General features: G+C 29.4%; 2 protein-coding genes and 2 long non-coding RNA genes across 6 annotated transcripts; 3 read left to right on the top strand and 1 right to left on the bottom strand.

Annotated features, from left to right (window-relative positions):
* The first annotated feature begins 321 nt into the window (after positions 1–321).
* LOC109120750 (uncharacterized) lies at positions 322–4,343 on the top strand. Its single transcript, XR_002028163.3, has 2 exons — positions 322–3,521; positions 4,067–4,343. It is a non-coding gene; the product is annotated as an uncharacterized lncRNA (long non-coding RNA).
* A 6,582-nt stretch (positions 4,344–10,925) lies between these two features.
* LOC101243902 (probable WRKY transcription factor 32) lies at positions 10,926–17,117 on the top strand. Of its 2 annotated transcripts, XR_011210710.1 has the most exons (6): positions 10,955–11,352; positions 12,660–12,712; positions 14,995–15,668; positions 15,776–15,934; positions 16,165–16,363; positions 16,556–17,117. XR_011210710.1 is itself a non-coding variant. In XM_004242548.5 (5 exons), exons 1-5 carry the CDS (start codon positions 11,055–11,057, stop codon positions 16,911–16,913), a joined length of 1,542 nt encoding a protein of 513 aa, XP_004242596.2. In that variant the 5' UTR covers positions 10,926–11,054; the 3' UTR covers positions 16,914–17,117. The 2 variants fall into 2 exon arrangements, 1 of the variants encoding a protein (XP_004242596.2); XM_004242548.5 differs by lacking the exon at positions 16,165–16,363 and having other exon boundaries at positions 10,926–11,352.
* A 227-nt stretch (positions 17,118–17,344) lies between these two features.
* LOC101268879 (uncharacterized) lies at positions 17,345–21,408 on the bottom strand. 2 transcript variants are annotated; one of them, XM_010324883.4, is made up of 6 exons: positions 21,156–21,402; positions 20,196–20,256; positions 19,912–19,992; positions 19,153–19,257; positions 17,660–18,005; positions 17,345–17,526 (listed from the first exon to the last, which is right to left on the bottom strand). In XM_010324883.4, the coding sequence occupies exons 1-6, from the start codon at positions 21,294–21,296 to the stop codon at positions 17,505–17,507; spliced, it is 756 nt and encodes a 251-aa protein (XP_010323185.2). In that variant the 5' UTR covers positions 21,297–21,402; the 3' UTR covers positions 17,345–17,504. The 2 variants fall into 2 exon arrangements, with proteins under 2 accessions (XP_010323185.2, XP_004242595.2); XM_004242547.4 differs by lacking the exon at positions 19,912–19,992 and having other exon boundaries at positions 21,156–21,408.
* A 1,072-nt stretch (positions 21,409–22,480) lies between these two features.
* LOC112941856 (uncharacterized) lies at positions 22,481–23,436 on the top strand. The gene is made up of 2 exons (XR_011210709.1): positions 22,481–22,581; positions 23,088–23,436. It is a non-coding gene; the product is annotated as an uncharacterized lncRNA (long non-coding RNA).
* Positions 23,437–25,281: the final 1,845 nt, after the last annotated feature.

Raw genomic sequence — 25,281 nt, 5'->3', positions numbered from 1 at the left:
GAGATAAATGATTGAAAATGTGTGTAAAAGTTTTTCCGAAATTTGAATCAAATGTGTCTTATTAATTACTTTGTTTGGAGAAATTAAAACCTGATTTAATTTGATTGTTTAAATATAATATGTATTAAGCCAAGATAATTATATTTCTATATACGAAAAGTATACATTAATTATGTATAATATAAAAATTTGTAAATTCCAACTGAGATATACATATCGTGACTATTTTTTTTTTTATGGATGAAAACACGATTCTAGATAAGAAATTGTGAAGGATATAATTTAAGATAAAAGGTTTATACGTCGTCATATGTTTTCTCTGTTACCCTTCCATACTAGTACTCATGTAGTTTCTTGCTATTTGGGTTCGATTAGTATATATTTTGATTGTCATGTTATTTTATTATAATTATTGTTCAGACTGATTTGTTATATTTTATCATATTTTCTTTACTTTCATTGTTTTTTGTTTTAATTACTTTAAAAGTTTAGATAGTTTTTTTTCAGTGAATTGAGGATTTATTAAAAATAATTTTAGGTAATTTCACAAAAATAATATTAAATTTTATTTATTAAACTCATTTACATACCTATGCTTAATAAAGCAAATCAAAGAATATGATACTCATATGACATGTCATTTGACAAAGGGAACTGATTATTATTATTTTAATAAGTAAATTATTATTCTTTAAGTAATCAAATCTTACCTGCCAACAATTAAAAAATTCAGCAAAAGACATAAGTGCTTCTGTCATTCAACACATGCCAAAAAGAAAATTAATCAAAATTTAGAATTTTAAATTTTCGATATTTAACTATCGTAATAATATATTCAATATAATTTTATAAATAAAATTTTTAAAAAAATAGTATATAGACAAATTTTTCATTGTCTTTATAAAATAGATATATTATTTTAGACAGACGCTACACACACACAAAAAAAAACGGATGCACGTAAAAAAAATATCTAGTGTGGTTTGAGTTTAAAAAAGGTAAGATATAAATAAATGTTAAATATATTATTTTTAGTAGACTTTTTGAATAAAAGAAATGTAATCGATACAGAAAAATGAGAAAGAAAAAGAGACATCAACATAGCTTAAAAATATATCAAGAATAAGAAAAATTGTGATATCCAAATTATAGTATTGAAAGTAAATAATATTAAAACATATTAACTCTCTTTTTTAATTCTCAACCTTCATACATATAATATCTTAATTTAATTCAAAATTTAATCTGAAATAATTGAATCGAATTAAAAAAAATTTACATCTACCCATTTTCAAGATTCTTGAGATGAGAAATCAGACCATATTATAGTGCTGTGTTTTATGGTCCACAAATTATTTATTTAATTGGTTGGTGGCGTTATTGGGAAACAAAATTGAAAGATTTTATATTCGATCGAAAATAATTAATATATAAAAAATATACATTAACTATATGTTAAAAAAAATTGTGAATAATTAATATACTAGTTGTTTTGATAAACGATGATATGATTGTAGATAAAAGGTTACGAAAAACACAAATTAAAATAAAAGATTAATAAATAATAGGGAATTGTTTCACCTACTCTACCATACTAATAATATCTTATTATTTTAAACGTCCTTTAATTTAATTTATATATATTTATTTAGTTCTTATGAAAAAAGCCCGTAAATTTTGACCTAAAAATAAACGTGTTTTGCATTCTTTTATTTTTTTTAATTTTTTTTTTAACTTCAAGTGCTAGAAGAATTATGACTTTTTTTTATCTTTTTTACTTTAATTTAATGTTATCTTAATATTTCACACCTTTTGATTTACATTAATAAAGATAAAAATTTTAAAACGTGATTTTGATGTGACAAAAAAGGGAAATATTTTACTTTCAAAAACTTCAAGTAGGTCATATATTTTACGATCGTAATCAAAATTTCTTTATAGAAAAATTATATCACTAATTAAAATGAAAATTATATTTTATATATATTTTTGTAAAAGAGATTGTTAATATCAGCTCTCAAATTAAATAATTGCTTAAAATGGTGAGAGATATAACAAAATTATCAAATAAAAAAATAATTCTAGCTATATTAAATCACCTATATAACTTATTTATATTATCAATCTTGATTTAGAATTTAAAAAAGAAAAAAAATTATGATAGATAATTGTCAACGTAAAATTGATTAATTCATGATGACTTATAGATGAAATTTTGCTAAAATAGGAAGAAATTCAACAATATGAATCAGAACTAAAATGGAAAAAATTAATAAATGCCTAACAAAAATCCCCAAAAAAATATATCATATATATCAGAGAAAAATAGGAGTAAATAGTAAATTCATAATAACTTGATCAAATTAGTTACAAAAATTCCTTTTTAAAGAATTTTAAAAAAAAATAAATGACAAGAAATACATTTAATGTGCATTGTCTAATAAATAGTGCATATTATTCTTATATCTTGTAATAAATGATATATATTTATCATTATTTTTAATAAATGTATAACAAAAATAATCCTAAAATTGGTATACTTTTAATTTGAAAAATAAAATGTGACTTACAAATTATCTCAATCAATTATCTCAAACTCGACTTACAATGAATTGTGTAATAAGGGATTGAGAAAAAAATTTAAATATGTGATTGAACTTAATGAAATGAAGGATAATGTCACGTAACAGAATATAATAGTTCATACTAGATTTCGCTCGTTAAACAAATGAATAATATACGTTAGTGCAATGACATAAATACGTCCAACTACTAATAGATGGTATAGTTAACTCATTACTAAAATTGAATACATAAATAAAAAGAATCGTTATTTAGAAAATTTTATGAATAAATTTTGACTATCTAATATATTTGTACTTGTCATTCGTAGTATATTTTATAAAGTTAGTATGAAATTCCAAGATTTATCATTTTCATTTACGTAAGATAATTTTAGTCTATTTTATTTTTTTAACATCTTCATTTACCCTTTATCAACGAATTTACACTATTTTAAAAGTTTATTTTTAATTTCGATTTTATAAGCTTACTCATATTATTGATCCCAAATTTACAGGATAAATTCAAATACCAGATGAAATTTTGCCAAATTAGGAAGAAAAAATTAACTAGTGTGAAAAAAAAAAGTAAAATGGTAAAAATTAATAAATGACGTAGTAAAAATCCCAACAAAATTGTCAGAAAAAATTGGGGGAAAAAACAGTAAACTCATAATAACTCAGTCAAATTAGTTACTAATTTTCTTTTTTTAGGAATTTACAAATAAAAGACTAACAAAATTATAGAAATATATATAATTCATTTTCCTATCTAGTCCTTGTTCTATACATTTTATCCAATATATATAGCCAGAATTTGTGTATATCATAAAAAACACTGTATATTATATGAATATTTCTTATCATATTTGAAGAATTAAAGCAACAACATTTCAAAAATCATGAGGATGGCCATTTCAATTCCTTCTTATTTTCTTCTACTTCACATATTTGTATCACGTATGTGTCCATTTTTTCAATTTTATCGGATTATTTATTTGTTATATATAATATGTCTTAAAATATTTGACACCATTTAACTAGTTAATGATGTCATTTCACATAATTTGCACTACCTTTATGAGCTAAAATTCATTCAACTAGTTGAATTTAATTTGTATATACTCAAATTATATTTTAATTATCAAAATTCAAATTTTTAATATCACTAAGGAATGTGTTGAAATAGATGTTCCATTCTTCTAATAGGTACAAATTTACATAAATAGCCCTATAGTCACTTTTCGGTTATGTCTTTAAGAAATAGTCAACCATAAATCGTAGTAAGTTTTTTTTTTTTTTGAACTTCATCCTAGGAGTTTCATGATGACTCAAACTCATAAGCCGTAACGTAAGAACTGAAGATGGACAAATACTTATCATTTGAATAACCTCTTCATAATTATCTTTTTTACCTCACCCTATTCAGGATCAATAGTATTCTCATTTACACGTACGTACGTTTTTTAATATTAACATTATTCATTTTTTTTTCTTTTGTGTAGTTGGCATGGGAGATAGCAATTTGACTCATTTGGAGATGGCTAGAGGAAATTTGACACAATTGGATTATAATTATAGATGTTCTGGGAATTTAGGTACATGCAACACTGACTATTGTGATGAAGATTGTTGCATTAAAACATGCAATAATTATTATAGTGAACTTAATCCAGAACCAATATGCACTGAATTTCCTGGATTTTATCCATACAAGTTTTGTATTTGTTGGCATGATTGTTATTGATATAAAATATAATATATTTTAATACAATTATATTACATTAATGATCTTATTTGTTTCATGCAAATTCACTAATTGTATCTTCTTTTATACATTTTTCTTGCTTTTTAGTCTGGTGTTTGGATATTTGTAATGGAGTGTGATTGAATTCAAATTTATGATAAAAAGTAAGTAGGACCGAATATGAGACCTCTAGTTAAGGATAGAGGAAATAACTATAATGCGACCATAAAAATTTGTTTCTTAATGAGATATTACAATGATCTTACTGTTCATGAAAATGTGCTTATATTTTTTTTCTTATTTTTTGATATGATATTCGGTATTTGTATTGGAGTTTGATTGATTCCATATTCGGAAAGTAGGTGACTTCATATCTAATGTTTTAAATTTGAAATCTTTAATTAAAGATATAGGAGTAAGTTATCATTTCATCACAAATGTAATTTTTGTTATTTAATTTTACCGATGCAAGACTTCTTATCTTAAGTTGGTGTGTCACAATTTTCTACCTAAACTATCAGTAGACATTTATCGAAAGGCAACTCAATTATCAATTATTCATAACTAAAATCCGTAAAATTTAAGTTTTGAATCATTGTTGATCTCCCTAATCTAATTGGTCTAATCCACTTGGTCTTCCTATCTAGTTAACCTTAAAAGACAAAAAGAGTAAGAAAAACAAACTTGTACGTGGAAAAAATTTATCCGCATTGGGTGTTTAGACCAAACTAATTTAATTTCTAATATCATGTGATTTTCTGAAATAAAACACATGTTAATTAATTATAGTTAAATAAAATGAACTATAAATTTAAACACGTGATATGCACATATTGAATTGATGTAAACACTCGTGTAAGTTTTATCCGTTAATTGAAACTCATACCAGAAATGTTTACATTAATCCAATACGTATATCCCATGCGTTTAAATTTATGATTCATTTTTATTTAACTCAGTAATTAGTAACTATAAACACGTGGCAGTTAGTAGGTAGAAGTTAGTAGTATGAATTCAATTTGATTCATATTATCCAACTTATTTGAATTTTTATCCCTATATAAAACCTCAAACACATTTTTATATGAATACATAATATTTAAAACGAATAATTCATGTATATCATAGATCAATAATTTTCCTCAAGATTCATATAAATGGCTATTCTAGTTTGGTACCCAAGTTTTTGTGCCATTTTTGTTCTTATTCTTGTAACAGGTTTGTTATGTTTCTCTTATGTATTTTTTTTCCCTCCCTTTTAGGTTGTGTTTGGTATGAATGTAGTTTTAATTTTTATATTCGATTAGTTAAAATATTTTTTTTAAAATATTTTATTTTAGAAAAATAAGTTCTTTGACAATCAAGAAAATGACTTGTTTTAGATCAGTAAAAACAAGTTTTATAATTAGTAGCATTTCATATAAGTTGTTTTATCACATTGTGGTGTTTGTTGATGATTGTTACAATGAGATCGTGTGAATTGTCTTGAGTTTATCACTCCGTAAATTGTATTTATGATTTTATATTTTTATTCCTATGTTAGTTTAGCACGAGAATATCATTTGTATAAAAGTGAATCACGTCTTTTTTCACGTAACACAAAGAAATATTAATTTTTTTCATTAATAATTATTGTTAATGAAACTTTTAATTAGACTCTCAAACATCTGATTACACCATATTAAATTGTCCAAATACTCTCATCAAATAATTTTTTTTTTTTACATTGCTTAGGTGGCATGGGATATACTCCAACAAAAATGGAGAATATTATGAATGGTGGAGATGATTTAGATTATGTTTATCAATGTACAGCAAATTTAGGTCCATGTAATTATGACATTTGCCAAGATGCTTGTTGTATTAAGCTATGTAATAATTATTATAGTGGACTTCACCCTAGTCCAAAGTGTGAGGATTTGGGACCTAAATTTCAGGATAAATTTTGTATTTGTAGGCATGATTGTTATAAAAACTAATACAAATCTTATATTATATAAATAATACTTAATTTGGATATATATATATATCCAAAGAAATGAGAATAATGGACTCGTAATGTTGATGTCGTTAATTTAATAATAATAATAAGAAGAATTGATATTGTGTGAATGTTTTATATATATATTTACCTGTCCAGTTTAAGAAATCAAAAAATATTTGTTTCACTTATTTATTATTCAATTTTTCAAATATTAAATTAATTATATTTGAAAAGTAATATAAAAAATTTATCATTCTATTTAATTTTTAAAAGAATATGCTAAATTAATATTGAGCAAATAAAATACGACAATGAAAATGAAGTATTATTTTAGAGATGTTTGATTGAAAGGTTCATTGATACTAGAAATAAGAGATGATAATTTTAAAATTAATCTTAAATTGAATTTATTTTATATTTGATTGTGATAAAATTACATCATAACTTATATCGAGATAATATTATTTTAATTTTACATTGAATTTAGATAACAATTCTAAAATAATTAGTTCTAAATATATAACTTAGTCCCCGATCAAACGTGTCCGATTCTTACCCCTCATAAATCGGATCTCTACTTTATATATATATATATATATATATATATATATATATTAAGAAAACAAATATGATCACTTGTAAATTATATTACTTTTTTTAAGACACGCGCCTGAATTTATTTTTTTGCCACCTCAGCTTTTTCGGATAGAATTAAATTCACTTGAAAGATGTTAAGGGTGGTATTCAAACACTCAAATAGTTAAAGTGCTAAAATAAGTTATGCTGCCAAGTTCAGAATTTTTTTTTTATGTATTTTCTCAATAAAAAATATCTTAAAACTTTAGTTTTTAGTGCTATAAACTATAATAAAACTACTCCATGTTATATTTTGATTGGTTTTTTAATCGATTAGTTTATTTTGAAAAATGACTAGAGTTTTGATCAAGCTCCTTAAAATAATTTTTTATTTTTAAATAATCGTTTGAATATGATTGGTTATATTTTAAAAAAAAATTGTTGAATACTTAAATGATTAAAGTTGGGTTTTTTTTTTTGCGAAAAAAAAATCCGCGAGTGATTGATTTTACCATTAATTGAAACTCATACAAGAGGCGTTTACACTAATTTAATACGTGCATATCATGTGTTTAAATTTATAATTTATTTTATTTAACTCAGTAATTAGTAACTATAAACACTTAATAATAATTAGTAGTTAGAAGTTAGTAGTATGAATTCAATTTGATCCATATTATCTAACTTATTTGAATTTTCATCCCTATATAAAACCTCAAACACATTATTATATGAATACATAATATTTAAAATGAATAATTCATGTAAATCATAGATCAATAATTTTCCTCAAGATTCATATATATGGCTATTCTAGTTTGGTCACCAAGTTTTTGTGCCATTTTTGTTCTCACTCTTGTAACATGTTAGTTATGGTTCTCTTATATTATCTTTTTGATTTTTGCGATGTTTTTTTATATGACTTCAATTTTTTCATGTTCGACTAATTAAAAAATAAAAATAATAATAATAATAATAATAATATATATATATATATATATATATATATATATATATATATATATATATATATTATATTTCAGAAAAAAATAATCAAACAATTACAGTACTTTCAAAGCTATAAAAAATAATTTTTATATTTCGTATTTACTTAAAAATGGTGAGAATATGAGCATTTTTTTTCTGTCTTTGCCCTAAAAAGGGATGTCCTCGATTAAAAAAACCAACCAATTTATCACTATTTATGTCTTGTAAAAATATAATAATGGTATTAAATTAATGTATTCCTAATATGAGGAAAACAAAATTGGAATTGAGAAAAAAATATATGGTAATAGATACAATGAGGTTATCAAATAATATGTAAAGCAAAATAATGAGAAAGAGAAATGAGATAATGAGTTAAATAAATTTAATCACATAATATAATAAAATTAAAATTTAAGTAAAATAAACATCATATAATATAACAATACAATCAATAATAACCATCCAAACAAATTATAACTATTTGCGTGTACTCGATGTATATATTAAATCAAGTAATTTTGATTTAACAATTATAATTAAAAAAATAATAACACGCGTCTTTGATTATAATTATTATATATTATTTGACCATAATAAGTCCACCTTTCCATTTAATATTTCTTTTCTCTATCACCAAAAGTAAAACAGATATCTAAATATTTTATTTTTTAAAATTTATTCACTGTTAAGTATGTGAATTTTCTATCTAAACTTCTTTATATATTTATCGAAACACATTTCAATTAACAATTATTTATAGCTTTTTACAAAATTTAAATTTTAAATCTTCTCGAATTTAGTCAACCATATCTAGTTATCCTTAAAAGAAAAGAAAAAAACTTTCAAAGAGTCCTAATAAATTCAATTTGATCAGTAAGGGAAACTTACTTAGTCAACAACATCATTTAATTAAAAGAGAAATAAAATCTAATAAAAACAAATTATAAGCAATTTTGATTAATTACATATTATCTACTTGTTTGAATTTTGGGATCCCTTGAATTTTTTTCATCCCTATATAAAACCTTTAAAGACATTTTTATATAAATACATAATATTTAAAATGAGGAATTTATTTAAATCATAAATCAATAATTTTCCTCAACATTCATATATAATGGCTATTCTAGTTTGGTACCCAAGTTTTTCTGCCATTTTTGTTCTTACTCTTGTAACAGGTTTGCTGTGTTTTTTTTTTCCTTTTTACATTAATTTAATTTTATTTTTTTTATGTTCGACTGGTTAAAATATTTTATAATTAGTAAAAATTTCATATAACTTGTTCTATCACACTGTGGTGTTTGTTGACGAATATTGTGTGAATTGTCTCGAGTTTATCATTCCGTCAATCGTTTTCATGATTTTACTTTTTATCCCTTGATTAGTTGGCATGAGAAAATCATTTGTATAAAAGTGAATCGTGTCTTTTTCTTTGACTCGAACATAAAGAAATATTATTATTTTTCATTAACAATTATTGATAATGAAACTTTTAATTAGAATTCTCAAACATCTATTAATTCTGATTATACTATATTAAATTGTCTAAACACTCTCATCTAATAATTTTTATCTTTTAACTTTTTTTTCCTCCCTTATTTAGGAGTGCACCACACCCTCTTTCACATACTTTTTTTCTCATTATTTTTTCGCAAACCAAACACTAAAAAAATATTCTTTTCATTAAAATTATCTGAAACTATATATCCTGTTTAAAAAAAAAATTTCCGTCTTTTTTTTTTTACCTTGCTTAGGTGGCATGGGAGATTCCAACTTGGTTCCAACAAAAATGGAGAATATTATGAGTGGTAGAGATGATATAGATAATGATTATCAATGTTCAGCAAATTTAGGTCCATGTAATTATGAATATTGCAATGAAGCTTGTTGTATTAGGCTATGTAATAATTATTATAGTGGACTTCACCCAAGGCCAATGTGTGAAGATGTGGGACCTAGGTATAAGTATAAATTATGTATTTGTTGGCATGATTGTTATAAAAATTAACAGACAATCTTATATTATATAAATAATACCTAATTTGGATTTATATTTTATATATATATATATATATATATACATATATATATATCCAAAGTATTGGGAGTAATTAACTTGTAATTTTGATGTTGTTTATTTAATAATTTATATCAGGATAATGTTATTTTAATTTTATATTGAGCTTAGGTAACAATTTTAAAAATAGCTATTTTCGAATATATAACTGATTCCTCGATCAAACGTGTCTGATTCTTACACCTAATAAATCGGATCTCTACTCTCTATGTCTCTTTCATGTTTTCTTTACTTGCTAAATTATCATTTTAACCCTATCTAATATATATAAAAAAAATATATATCTCAAAACTTTAGTTTTTAGTGCGATAAATTATATGATAAAATTACTCCATGTTATTATTTAATTGGTTCTTTGATCGATTGGCTTTTTATTTTTAGAAAAAATGATTAGAGTTTTGGTGCAAGCTCCTTGAAATTATTTTTAAATAATCGATCAAATATATTTAATTAATATTTTTGTTAAATATTTAAGTGATTAAAGTTGGATTACAAAAAAAACTAAGATTGACTGATTTTTATGACAACAACTTGTTCAAAATGTATATACAATCTTACTTTTATTTTAAGGTTGAAAAATTAATTTCAAAAAAACCTTATTAATCGATATTACAAGTAACAAAGCTAATAAAAAAGAAAAATTACAAAATTAAAGAGGAAATATTAAATCATAAGGAAAGCATTACAAGAGCATTCAAAGAACACGATAACTGAAACGCATGAAATAACATAAATAGAAAGATAAAAAAGTTACGAAAATAATGTTACTGTTGCTACTACTCGAAATCGAACCAATTAAATCAATTTATTCTTCCGTAAAAAATATTCATTAGATTTTCATCATATTTTTAATAATATTCTTCTAATAGTCATTAATTTTTAAATTCATATTGTCATACTTAAATAAAGTAAAATTTTTAAAAATATTATATTTAAAATACCAAAATACACATAAATAAACAATTTTGGCTTAAAGCCTTGTTATTATGAAAAAGGAAAATTTAAAAAACAAATACACTAAAAAAAAAAATTCACTTTGAAATATAACTTTACCTATTTTCTTCCTCTTAATTCATTTTTTTCACAAACACACTCACTGTGTGTTCATCGGAATCCGCCATGGATGACGAAAACGAGAGCTCCAAATCAACCGGACTCAAAAATTCAAATCTAGAAGAAGAAGAAGAAGACAAAATCAGCAATAAAATCGAAAATTCCTCCGTACACAACGACGAAAACGGTGACGACGATAGAGTAATTGACGGTAGCAGTGGAGCTGAGAGTTTACGAGAATCAAAGACGGGAGCTTTAATTTCAGAAACCCTAGCTCATCCTAATGCAGAATCATCCGTACAAATTGAAATTGATGGCCAATCCGAATTCGATTCAGAGTTTTCTCCCTCTTATCAACTTTCTGGTACTATTCAATGCCGTTTAATTCGTTCTTATGCTTTTTTTTTTGTGTGTGAAATTGAGTAGTTCATGTTTCATTTTTTATGATCAATTTCTATACATTTGAACCATTTTTTTTATAATCTTGTATCCCTATAACGACTCTACTAATTCCACGAGATATCTGTTTCGTTCCACGAGCGTATTAAGTAACTTGTGCACCAATGATAGATAACATGAGAAAAAAATACAATTTATGTGACATGATATCGTTTTTTAGTAGGTTCTATAGAAAAGGACACATTTTTATTATTTAGTAACAACTTAATGTTAAGATATATCTTCACCCTTAGTGAGGAGTTTCAAAAGTGTTCTTTTTAACATCGCGTAAATTGGGATGAAGAAAGTAGTAGTATTTTGTCTCTGCTGGGAATTGAACGTGAGATTTTACGATGCTTAACATCTTTATTGACGGCTAAGCCACACACTTGGGTGCTATACTTTTGAATTTCTTTCCTGTTTTATGTGTATATAAGCGTAGAATGTAGAGTTGTTGATCAAAAGCACACCGAAAGTATTATGACTAGTTTCCGTATTAGGTGTTCACCTTCTCATTCGATCACCTATCACCAATTGTTCACACACGTGTTACGATAAATAGTTGATGATTGTTCAAATAGAAAAGGAAAACACCTCAACTATCATTTGCGAGTCTCATGGTCGAGGTGTGTTTTATACTAACGGACATACACGTGTCATAATATTATCCACCGACTCGACATTTATAAAATATTAGATCGATAATGAAGATTGTGCCACGTGTCCCTATAAGTATAGCAAACGGTATATGCATACCATTTATGATAGTTTGGGGTATATTTGTCCTTTTTCCCGTAATAAATACTTGGTGGTAGTTTACGTAGAAAAAGTGAACACCGAATAGTTCATATAGGGAATTTGCAAAAAGATCTTCAGGTGTGTTTGGCCATTATATCTAGAAGGCAAGTTCTTTTGATTTTATATTTTTGTGTAAGAGAGATTATGATCATGAGTTCTCCTTATCAAAAAGAAATAAATTATGATCATGAGTTTTATGAGTTTTTAAGTAGAAAAAGGGAATAAGTTATACTTGAGGTGTGTTTTGACAAATAGTCGTTAATAGATCAGATAGGAAAACTGAACTTCTAATAGTTCATATAGGAAACTTGCAAAAATGTGATACTTCACGTGTATTTTGACCATTATATCTGGAATGTAAGTCCTTTTGAGTTGTATATGCATGCTTAATTGTCTACGAAAATTCTGTAATTATTGTGTTGAATAATCTGGCAGAAGTACCAGTGGAATATGAACTGCCCTCGTTTGGTTTCTCGGAAAAAATCAAGGTATGCAGTTCCTTTCTTTTGACTTGGTATTTAATTTTGTTATGATAGTTTATCTATTTCGAGATGTGGGAGATGGTTGAGTGGATTCGATGTGGTAGCATATTCTTATTATATGTAGAGGGAGCATATGCACTACCCTCCCTGGACCCCACTTATCGGATTAGAGTGGTTATGTTGTTGCATTTTAATAAGTTAGTTTTTCAATTATCTTGTTACTATAATCATAGGTGTCAATGTATCTGAATAGTACTTACTCAAAAAAGAAAAAACAAGTAGTGTATTTGAATGGTAGCACAGAGATACTGAGGTAATTTACGATAGGGGTGGACAACATGCGCAATTAGAAAATTCAAGGTGATTGCTCTGTCACTATTTGGAGTTTTGGACCGGAGAGCTCGCTGCTTTTTTTTAGTAGATATATACAAGGTTGATTAGAATACAGAAGTTAAATTCTGCTAAAGCTGAAACTTAAGTGTCAGTATAAATCGAGCCAAAAATTTCTGCAATATAAATCACTGAGGTTTCTGGAGTTATTGTGGTAAACAGGGTGCATGATCATCGGTTCTACAAGATTCTATGCACATTCCATGTTGCATATACAAAGTTATTCTGAAGATTTAGAAGTTCTTGTTTATCCTCATTTGCGTTTTATGAAGCATGCAACAAAGTAATTTTGTCTTAAAAGATCAAGTTAGGTAGGAGTTGAAAATGGAGTAGAGTGTCCTCGTCCACCTCCTTATTCATGATGGTTGATATTGGGAAGCGTTAGTAGGTGATGGGCAGTCCGTAGAAATACGTTGAGCTGATGTGTGGCAGGAGCTTGAGATATCACATACACGGTGATGGGTATTGTGACTGTAAATTTAGACGTTTTCTCTGAGAGAGCTATATAAGCGTCTGATGTAAATGTAGTAACCCCATCATATTTATGAAGCCTCTAAGACCAGTGTTTTGGGAAGCGAGAAGCGGAAAAAAGCGACGAGGGCTCGCTTTACAGAAGGCGATATTTAGTATAAAAATAAAATAATATAAAATAACTGAATAGAGGTAATATATTCTTAGATTATAAGAAAATAGATAGTCAATAATACTTATAAGTCATAACATATAAAGCAAAAAAATCAAAAACATAATTAAATCACAAAGAATCAAACTCCTATTCTTCAACAAGATCCTCAAACTCTTTAAAATGCAGCAATAAAAATATAAAAAAACACCCAGCAGCAACCAAAAAAAAAAAAACAGTAGCAGATAGCAGCAGCTTCGTAGAGAAGAAGAGAAGAAGAAAAAAAAACTTACAGAAGCTTGGCAGCAACCAACCAAAAAGAGTATGAAGAAGAGAAGAAGAAGAGAACTTGCATAAAAAAAAGTCTGAAGAAGAGAAGCAGTCGCAGCTGTGAGTGAAGTCGCGACAGATGGAAAGAGTATGTGAAGTCGCGTATCTTTCTGAAATAAAAAAAAAAAAACTTACAATTTTTTTTGAAAAAAAATATAAGGGGCGCTTTTTATGCTTTATCGCGCTTTCGTTTTTCTGGCGCTTCTCGCTTCTATAGTAGAAGCGAGCGCCTTTTCAATGTCACCTTGCCTCAGGAGCTAAAAGCGCAAGAGCATCGCCTCGCTTTAAGCGCGCTTTTCACAACACTGTCTAAGACATACTGAAAGGCTTAAATGCACGAGATAAGATAACTCAGAGATGATGGCCTAGGCTCGAACTTGTGACTTAACCGGGGGCGGGTGGTGGTGGAAAGGGGACTATATCATTACTATACCAGTGTGAGGCATAGTTGTTTTGTGCATTAGATTTTGTTTCCTAAATGAGCAATGAAGTGGGTGCAAACCTTGGAGAATACCAGTAGAAACAAAAAAACACTAGGTGTTTTCCCATCTGTCTGAGCCTTAGGGTTATAGTTATCCGGTACTCATGTTGATGGATAATACTCAAGTAGCAGGTACCGCTTGAGGAATCATCATGATCCTTTAGTTTTGGATAAATTGAAAGCAGATGCAAGAAACCTTAACAATTGTCATATGGTGACCATCACATGGCCACTCTAACTCATAATATCTCATATTGCAACATTATTTTTGACGTGATGCTATAAATAATTAATAGTCAAATTATGTTTGTAGGTTAATACATTACATTTTCCAGAGTATCTGGTTTCGACTTTTCTGTTTATAATAATGTTTTACTTTTTACTGAAAAGTTTATACAGAATTGCTGGAACTGGATATGTATATTTGTGGGATGGAACAAATGAGTCATTTCATGTTGTATGCAGGATAGAATTAGTGTTACCAAACCTGGAACTTTGAATGCTCAAGCACGAACAGAACATCAACGACGTGTTCCTGATGCAGCATCCTCATTGGAGCTGTCCTCTTTATCTGTTGCACAGTCCATTTCATCAGTGCCAAGTGCAACTCTAGCAGAAAGACGATCAGCAGCAGCAGTAAATTGTAGTACAGGAGAAGTGGTTAAGCAGAGTACTGACGCCCAGGTTCTAGCTCTTGTACCAGTTCTAAAGAGACCAACTCGCGATGGGTACAATTGGCGGAAGTATGGTCAAAAGCAAGTTAAAAGTCCTCAAGGTTCTCGAAGTTATTACCGATGCACTCATTCTGAGTGTTGTGCCAAGAAGATTGAGTGCTCTGATCACACTAATCGTGTTATGGAGATTATTTATAGAACTCAACACAATCATGATCCACCCCCAAGAGTAAATTGCCCAAGGGAAAGCAAGTCTGCATTATTGTCTTCACCTACCAATGGCAAAAGTATAATAGCTCATCCAAGGAGAAATTCTATTGAGACCGTAGTATCCCCCTTAAATGAAAATTTGCAAGAAAGTTTACCAATTGCTGAGACAGCAAATCAGGATTCAGGTGGGTCTGACACTGACACTGAAATCACTATTAGAGAGGAGCACCGTGACGAGGCTGGACAAAAGAAGAGGCAAGTTCACTTTTGTATTCAATTTTAGTTATTTTATTTTTCTGCTTTTCCTCTTACAAATGTTCAAAACCATATGATTGATCACCATTCTCACCTATGATTTTCAGGTCAAGGAAAAGTGACACAAGTTGTTTGGAATCTGTTTCTAAACCTGGAAAGAAACCCAAGCTTGTGGTGCATGCTGCTTGTGATGTAGGAATCTCAAGTGATGGCTACAGATGGCGAAAGTATGGACAAAAAATAGTGAAGGGAAATCCCCATCCAAGGTACTGTATTATTTTCTGCCGTACACTTGATAAATCGTTTGATTGTTCTGCCTGCCTTACGCTTAAATTATAAGAACTAGGAGGGAGTGATGCCACATTAAACACATTTCTTGAATCATACTTAGGAGTTTGTTTTTTTTCTATTTTCTCTGCTTTGTTTCCTTTTGTTGGATTGTGCTGATGGATGAGTTCTATTCTTCATGCACCCTATTCTGCTCTGTTAAACTAAGTTGCTCGGACTCTTCAAAAATGTTGATGGGTGCATGAGGGATACTCCAACAGTAGTGCATTTTCAGAGAATCCAACACGGGTGCAGCAGCATTTTTGGAGACTCCGAGCAACTAAACATAGTTGTTAAAGGCTATGGATGAGAGTGTCACTCATCTTATTCCCTTTTCTGTTCTGTTAAGACAATTAGGTTTTCTTCAGGTAAATAATTCCTGCTAGTTTTCTGTTTCAAATTAGAATTTCTTTTGATTCAACATCAACTGACTACTCTTCTCACATATTACTTGTTTTTATCTACTTTACGTTTTAACTCGTATCTTGGTCAAAAGTATACTTCATTTGCTTCTTTCGTTCTCCTGTTCTGTCCTGAGTTGTTTCCTGGATGACCTTTAGGAACTACTATCGCTGTACATCAGCTGGATGTCCCGTTCGAAAGCACATTGAGAGGGTTTTAGATACCACAAGTGCTTTAACAATAACATACAAGGGAGTACACGATCATGACATGCCAGTACCCAAAAAACGTCATGGTCCACCGAGTGCACCTCTTATTGCTGCTACTGCCCCTGCTTCCGTAACCACTATGCATGCTAACAAACCCGAACCCCTACAACATAAAAAATCGACCACACAATGGTCCGTGGACAAAGAAGGTGAGTTGACTGGTGAGAAATTGGATGTTGGAGGAGAAAAAGCAATGGAATCGGCTCGAACTCTGTTGAGTATTGGATTTGAAATTAAGCCTTGCTAAAATTGCTTAGCTGCTCTGATTTTATTTTTTTTCTGCATTTATTTAGTTTTCCTCCATAGGGCTTTCTTGTAGTAATTTAGAAGAGTATACCTTTTTTTTTTATAGTCCTCCAATATATAGATGGTCTATACTCAGTTATGTACATTATTGTGGATCAAAATAAGTAACATAGAACTTAGAATAACATATTGTGACGTTTGTCAATTTGCATCTGTTTCTTTCGTATTTTGTTGGCTGCTTGGTCTTGTTGTTTTCTTTTTTCGAACTACTTTGTCATGCTTTGATTTTAAGTCACGGGTCTATTGGAAACAACATTTCTACTGTGGTGAGATTACATTGGTATGTTGTTGTATACATCATATACACAAGCATCTTCTTGTTGGCTTTGACAGAGAACAGAGAACACAACAGGTGATAATGAAGCAACTAAATGAGGCAAAATATTAAACATCCATTTGATTGCGATCGATGAATCCAGAAAACATGTTGTGTTCGTTCAATAAAAGAACAGAAAATACACGAAGGTTTAAGAAGACGCGGACGAATCCTTCTTCATATCAACGCTTTAGTGACATATCATTAACAAACTCATCATAAGATCCGAAAATTGCATCTGCAGATGGAAAAGGATTACAGGTTAATGAGATTACGTTGAGTTAAGATGATCGATATAAACGAGGGAAAGAAAAAATGAAGCAAAAAGGGATTGTTCTGCTCATGGAGTAACAAAGAAAGATAAGACATACCCAAGCAGGCCGCGACCCTGCCACACTCGTGGTGTCACTTGTAGGTTAGTCATAGCACCTTGCCTCAGAACTGTCATGGTAACTACACAACCCTGGTTTGACTGTGCTTCAGCAGCAAGGCGTTGTAACAGATTCTCACCCGACTGGACATTCCCAAATCTTACAACCTGATCTCCCAGTTGTAAACCGTCCTCTGCAGCTGGAGATGCCTCGGTTATTTCATCAATCACCGCAAAGGGTCTGCTGAAAACTACATCTATGTCCATGGCGGCACTTGTAGCAGCTGTCACAGAGTAATTGCCTGGAGATGATGAGGAACCAATATTGACAACAGATCCTTGAACACCTATACCAGCAGAAGCATCTTAGAAGAAAGAAAAGGATATATTTTCATGACGTCCTACAAGAAAATGCTCCATTAACTGTACGCTCGCTACGTTTCATTTTATACGAAGATGTTTGATTCTACGGTGCAGAGGAGAGAAAGAACGAATTTAGGAACACATCTTAAGTACCCTTAAAACGTGTGGTCTTAATCATGGCATCTCTATGGCTATACGTGCATGTTATTAAGAGTAAATTTAAGAGCTCAAATATTAATAAATGTCATTCTATTTTAAGAGACTAAAAGGGAAAGGCTGGAACATACGATGAGATGGAGTAGATATTTTCAGTGAACTTTAGAATAGCTTATACCAATACGAGACAAGAAGATCAATATCCTACATTGACTATAATTCAACTTCTAAAAAATGGTTCAAAGTACCAGTACCCTTATGTGTAGTGATGCACATGACTGTTTAAGTAAGAATTCGGAAGTAGTATAACTTGAGCAACTAATACCCTTAACCTATTTAATTTGGCTGAAAAAAACCTTCCCCTATTAGATCAAAAACACCCTCATTGTTATTTCTTGGCTTACAAATGCCCTAACCTATCTTTGTCAAAAAAAAAAGAAAGCCCTAACCTATTGAATTCGGCTAAATAATATCCTCCTTCCATCTATTAGACCAAAAATGCTCATCACTATTTATGGTTCAATTGGAGAGAGGAGCGTAATGTTGAGCCAAATTCAATAGGTTAAGAGGCATTTCAATAGATGAGGTAAATGTTTTTAAGACAGTCAATAGGTTAGGGACCTTCTACGTAAACCAAATAGCAGGATGGAATGAGAATTTACAAGCAAACAAAGGAGTTGATGCAAAAGAATACACAGATGAAATGATATTTCAGTTGGATAAGCAAAGATGATGGTTAAGCATGAAACATGCAAATCAGCTGGAGAATCAACACATGTACCACTGAAGTCGGCTCCACTAAAACCAACTGATGCAAATGGAGAAGTATTACTATTGCTCATGCACCAGTCTCTCCCACTTGCTGATAAAAATTTACTGACCTTCTCAGACAAAACTATAGATCCTTTTAAGTAGGACAGTATGACAATGTTCTTATCAAAAAGTTGCTTGATGTGATCCACCAATGTCACGTACCTGAATCTTTAACAGAAGAAGGTGAAGAAGCAAGCCGTGCCGAATGCAAAACTTGAATATTTTGGTCTATTTTTTCTGTTATAATCTTGTGATCATTACGCAGCTCTGCAGTGTGGAAACGCAATGTGATTTAAGAAAGGAGCAGATATAATTTACTATATTGCTGCTGAAACATGAGTAGTTCTGGAAACAATAATAACAAAGTATACAGCATTACAGAATACAGACGGTGAATTTCTGATGTTGCCACAATCGATGTGCAAAACATCGCATGCTCTGGAATAATAACTATTAAAAATAAACAGCATCAATTCTTCCTCAATCTCTGCTAGAAAACTCAAATGATAATTTTGGTACCTACAGAAACACCTACAACTTCCGGATAGGATATAATTTCCCTACACTTAACGTGTTCACACAATTACCTGACACGTCAACTCAATACAAAAATGTCTCTTTCCTTAGTTAAAAGCAAAGAATCTTAACATAATAACATCTTCCGTGAGCACCTTATTTCTGAATATTAACATGTTCATTTCTCTACTTCCTTGCACTAACTAAACATGTTTTGGAGGCACAGAACCAAGACTTGGGACAACAAAAAATTGAGAGTTCACAACTTTAGTTTAAATTATACTTCCTGAACATAAGGTCATGGTCTAGGGGATGATGAGGTGGTATGATAATCATAGGAGACCAAGGTTCAAGCCCCAACAGGGTGATCCTTTCTATCATCCAAAGTTTTGAGGACAAATTTACCAGGATACCTCTGCCGGTCAAAGTTAGAAGGTATCCACTGGATTAGTTGAGGTTCATTCAAGCTGGTCCCAATCACCATAGCTATAAACAAAACAGTACTACCTCAAAACATACTACAGGGATATCATTCAGAACTTCACTAAGTTATGTCATCAAAATCAAGTCCAAATCAACTTCATTGACTAAAGCATCAGAGAAAAAAAAAAAACAGATGCTTATATCACAAACCCCAACAAGTCTAAAATGCAGAAACAACTAATAAAACAGATGTTTATGAGCATTACCAGCTAGCCTACGCCGGTCAGCACGCACAGAGGGAATATCAATATCAGTTCTTGGGAACCCCTGCAATTAGCTTCAAAGTTTCAGTCTTTATAATCAAAAGACACATCAAATCACAAACCTAAAAGGAAAAAAAGAAAAGATCAACCACTCAAATAAATACAGTTCCTTTCAACATAAATAAAATAAACATACGAGCCTGATGCATGAAGCATCAGGCTTTCACACGGGGTTCGGAGAAGGACCAGCCACACCCCCAAGGGGCATAATTAGGGCAGTTCACCAATATCCTTGCATCAGTTAGACTGACTACACAGCACGAAGCATCCAAAGTTCACGGAGAGTTCAGGTAAGGACCAGCCACACCCCAAGGGGCATAATTTGGTCAATCTACCCATATCCTTGCATCAGTTAGACCAGCTAGACAGCTCAATCCTGTAAACCTATAGGACACATGAAGACAACTTTACAGTTGATCCACAACTCCCCTTAAACATCAATTAGACTAACTACACCTCACGAAGCATCCAACACTCACACGGTGTTCGGGGAACAACCAGCCACACCCCAAGGGGATTAATGTAGTCAGTCTACCCATACACTTGCATAATTTAGCTAACTTCACAGCTTAAATCCATAACCTAACCTATACATCACAAGAATACAACTTTATCATTGCTCTATGCTCCCACTCAACACAAGAACACTCAGAAGCAGCCCCATGCACAAAGCATCCATGTTCACACAGGATTCAAGAAAGGACCAACAACACCTCAACAGGTGTTATGTAGACCATTGACCCCACTACTCTAACTCATAACCTATACGTCACACAGAAACAACTTTATGGTTCCTCCATAACTACCCCTTTAACATAAAAGCACTCTAAAATCCAAATAATTAAACACAACCTAAAATCACATTAAAAAAAAAAACAGAAAACAAAAAAGTTAAAGAATTACCTCAGAATCAACTAGGTTCCCTGAAAGTCCAGGACCACCAGGTTGGCAAAGTCGCTGAATAACAACATCCATCTCAGCTTCAGTATTAGTTCTTTCATCCATTAACTTCATAGTTTCTGCTTTCAAATTTGTACCCACCATCTTTTTTCAAATCTTCTTATCTGGGATTTGCTCAAAATTTGATTTTTCTCAATTTTTCTTCACAAATTCAACTAGGGTTTATGCTGAAAAAAAAGGTAATATAGTGGCAATGAAATCGAATTGGTGAAGGTGAAGGAAGAATAAATTGTACAAAGGTCCTGCAATGTTTCAAAAAGTACAATTTAGTCCAGACATAAATTTTTACTTTTTGATTATCTCGTGTCTGAACGTGAATTAGAGTTCGACTATTCCAAATTCGTGTCACATTGAATCCCATTTCGAATACCAATGATTTTTTTCATATTCAGGACTCGACATCCATAAATCTTACCAATATGTGCGCTTGCTTAAAAACGTTAAATGATTCTTTGTAAGTGTTGTTCGATTTCATTTTTATACATCTTAAATGTCCTGAAATTTAATGAAGCTCCATGTTAAAATACTTTTATAATAAGCTACTTTTTTTCTGGATTATTATCGTGGCTAAGTCAATTTTCATATATATCGACTAATTATATTTGCCAATTTTCATCTATAATAGGTTATTAGATAAGTTTCTTTAGGATTTTCATCTTTAATTAGTTTGAATATGATTTTCAAATTAACCACAATATTTTTTAAAAATAATTATTATATATCTACCTTTGAATAAGTTGCCTTTGAATTGTACAACTTCTAAGTAATTTTTTTTTCTATGGACTTTATTTACAGTAGTAGGAATATTGTTACTTTCATAATGAGGGATGAAGAAAATTAAAACTTTGATTACTTCAAAAGTTTATCAAAGACTAAGTACTCCTCCTTTATTTTATTTTTTTCAATGCTTATCTAGTTGACATTTTTAACCATCGAGAACTATGATAAGATAAATAGAATATTTGGATGTCTAATTAAAGGTTTCAAATTTTATTTTTGATTATGTAAAAACTAAATAAGAAGTGTTTCTTTTTAAAACTAGTCTTGTACGATGTGAATTTAAATTAATCAGTGCTTCAATATAGATGTCCATAATTAACCAGGTAAGAAAAATCATAGAAACAAAATCTAGTTGATTTCTTTGACATTTTCCTTATCTTGTATTTGAGGTTAATTCATACCTAATTTTAAAAAAAATATATTTTAAAATTATAAAATATTATCCTTGGATCACTATAAATACACCCTTGGATATCCTTAAGTTTCACACAAAATTAAAGTATTTCAAAGTATATATTAATTAGAAAAATGGCTAGCAAAATTACTTTCTGTGCTCTACTCTTTTGCTTTTTCCTCATGTTTGCTTCTGGTGAGTAATTCTCAAATATTTTTTCTCAATTTTTGTTACTTTTTTTTTAAACACTATTAAGTTGTGTTTTTTTGCTTCATTCTGAGTTTTACTTTTTTCGCTAGTTTCACATCTCAATTTATGGTCAAAAGCATATTTGAATGTTGTCACTTTTTCTTTTTTGCAAGTTTCACGCCATAAATATCAGTCGTTTTCGGCCTTTTTTCTCCACGAACTATCATCATATAATCAACTAGGTGTATTTCAATACTTAGATAGCGATAGTTCAAGTAGGAAAAGTAAACAACTGATAGTTAACGTATGAAGCTCGCGAACAGTGATAATTCATATGTGTTTTTGACCATTATCAATATTTTAAAAAATTACTCAAATTAACTTTTCAAAAGCAAAAACTGTCACATAAATTGATACTTAAAAGAGTAATAAAAACCCATGAAATGACATGTTTTTTTAATTATTATTATTTTATTTCCTAATTTTTTTTTATCCTATGATTTTTAATGCAGAGATGCAGATAACAGAAGCAAAATACTGTAGAAAACCTAGTAAAGGGTGGAATGGGAAATGTTTTGAAAAAAAATGTGATAATTGGTGCAAAAATAAGGATCATGAAGATTATGGAGATTGTTACAAGGGTTATTGTTATTGCTATTATAAATGTTGAAAAAATAAATTAATGAAGCACAATATAAGGCCATAAGACTTTACTTATGGCACAATGTGTCTTATATAATGTATGATTGAATAAATGTTTGTGATTACATGTTTGATATCGAAAAAATAATGATCATAAATTATTTATGGTCTAAATATTTGTAATTTGATGTTTTATCTATGAAAGATATGGTATTAATATGTCTTGGTAATATAGTTAATATTGTGTGCATATCTTTGTTTGGTACATTTTTTCATGCCAGAAAATGAATCGAACAAAAGGTGATTATAGTTGAACATAAATAGTTTTGAAAATCGCACATATTTATAATGATTCTTTTCAGTTTTATTTCAGAGATGATAATCGAGACATATACAAAGTTAGGGCTGTTCAAAATCGAACAAAAATCGATAAGCCGGATCGATAAAAAAGTTATTGGTTTATAGTATTGGGTTATTGGTTTTGATAACGGTTTTGATATTTTTTAATCAGGTTATCGGTTCTTAACGGTTTGAAGTTTTTTCTTAACGGGTTAACCGATAACCCGATAGTAAATTAAATAATTATAGTTATACCATTTTGTATATAAAGTCCTCGACTCAGAGTTTAATTTCCTACTTTTATTTTTGGTTGTCTCAAACAGTTGATTATTCTGCAATATAAAAGTGTTTGCTTTTGAGAAAGATGTAACTTGTGAACTCAAGTGCATGTTTATTTGGTTTGTCACCTTGTTTCTAAGTGATTTTCAATGTTTTTTCTTTTGTGTCAAATCTTAACGGTTAAATCGATAACCGAACCGATAACGATCAAAAATCGATAAATCAATAACCGATAATCTAATATCTTAATGGTTCTTTAACGGTTTAGCATCTCTACAAACCGATAACCAATAAGTCAACCGATAAACTTTATATCCGAACCGGTCGATACACAGCCCTATACAAAGTAAGATCTAATCAAAAACAATCTTCTTAACATAATATTTATCTGCAACCGATATTTATACATAAAATGTCAAATTTCATATAAATATTGAATACAGATAAATTTTACGCTCTTATTATATTATATTATATTTTTGAGTCTTAACAACTATAGACACACATACAAGCCATTCCTGTAAAAATGCCTTCCCACAAACATTCACCTCCAAAAATATACCCTTCATTTGTACATACATTATCACAATGGTAACCATTATAACATTGCCCCTTAAAGTTTTTACTCCATGCATCACAAAAGCCAGCACTAGCACCCTCCACAACTTCAATTTCTGCAAATAATTTTAAAAAAAAAATAATTACGAAGCTGATTAACTACGCTCGAGTAAAATTTATATTAATTGACAACAAAGGAGCGACATGACAAGAGGATAGAGAATATTTATATATCATCACATCATAAAGCTAATGTTGTCAATACAAACAATCATAGCCTTCCCTCTTTTTTGTTTGTGCTTTTAACTCGAGTTTATTTTATTGTTTTTCATCGATAATATATAGATAGTTATCAGATTAAGTTTATCTACTATGATGAATTACTATGCATGTGAATATATCTGACACGATAATAAGAAGAAAAATTATGTAATTTTTATCATAACAAGTTAAATTACAATATTAATATAAAAAATTCTTTAAACGATGTGACAAGCGGATAGAGAATATTTATATATCAACAAATCATAAAGCTAATGTTGTCAATACAAACAATCATAGCCTTCCCTCTTTTTTGTCTGTGCTTTAACGCGAGTTTATTTTATTATTCTTCATCGACAATATATAAATAATTATCAGATAAAGTTTATCTACTATGATGAATTATTATGCATGTGAATATATCTGACACGATAATAAGAAAAAAGAAATTATGTAATTTTTATTATAACAAGTTAAATTGCAATATTAATATAAAAAATTCTTTGAACTATCAGTATATTTATACTTAAACCTTTTTCATTACTCACCATTTGAAGCAATGTGGAACAAGCAAAGAAGTATCACAAGAAACTTAGAATAACAAACATAATATTCAGCCATTTTATA

This window comes from Solanum lycopersicum, chromosome 7 (genome assembly GCF_036512215.1).
Source record: "Solanum lycopersicum chromosome 7, SLM_r2.1".
In the NCBI taxonomy this organism is placed as follows: Eukaryota; Viridiplantae; Streptophyta; class Magnoliopsida; order Solanales; family Solanaceae; genus Solanum; species Solanum lycopersicum.
Note: the sequence above shows the minus strand (reverse complement) of the source record. Positions and strands in the feature narration are given on the sequence as shown.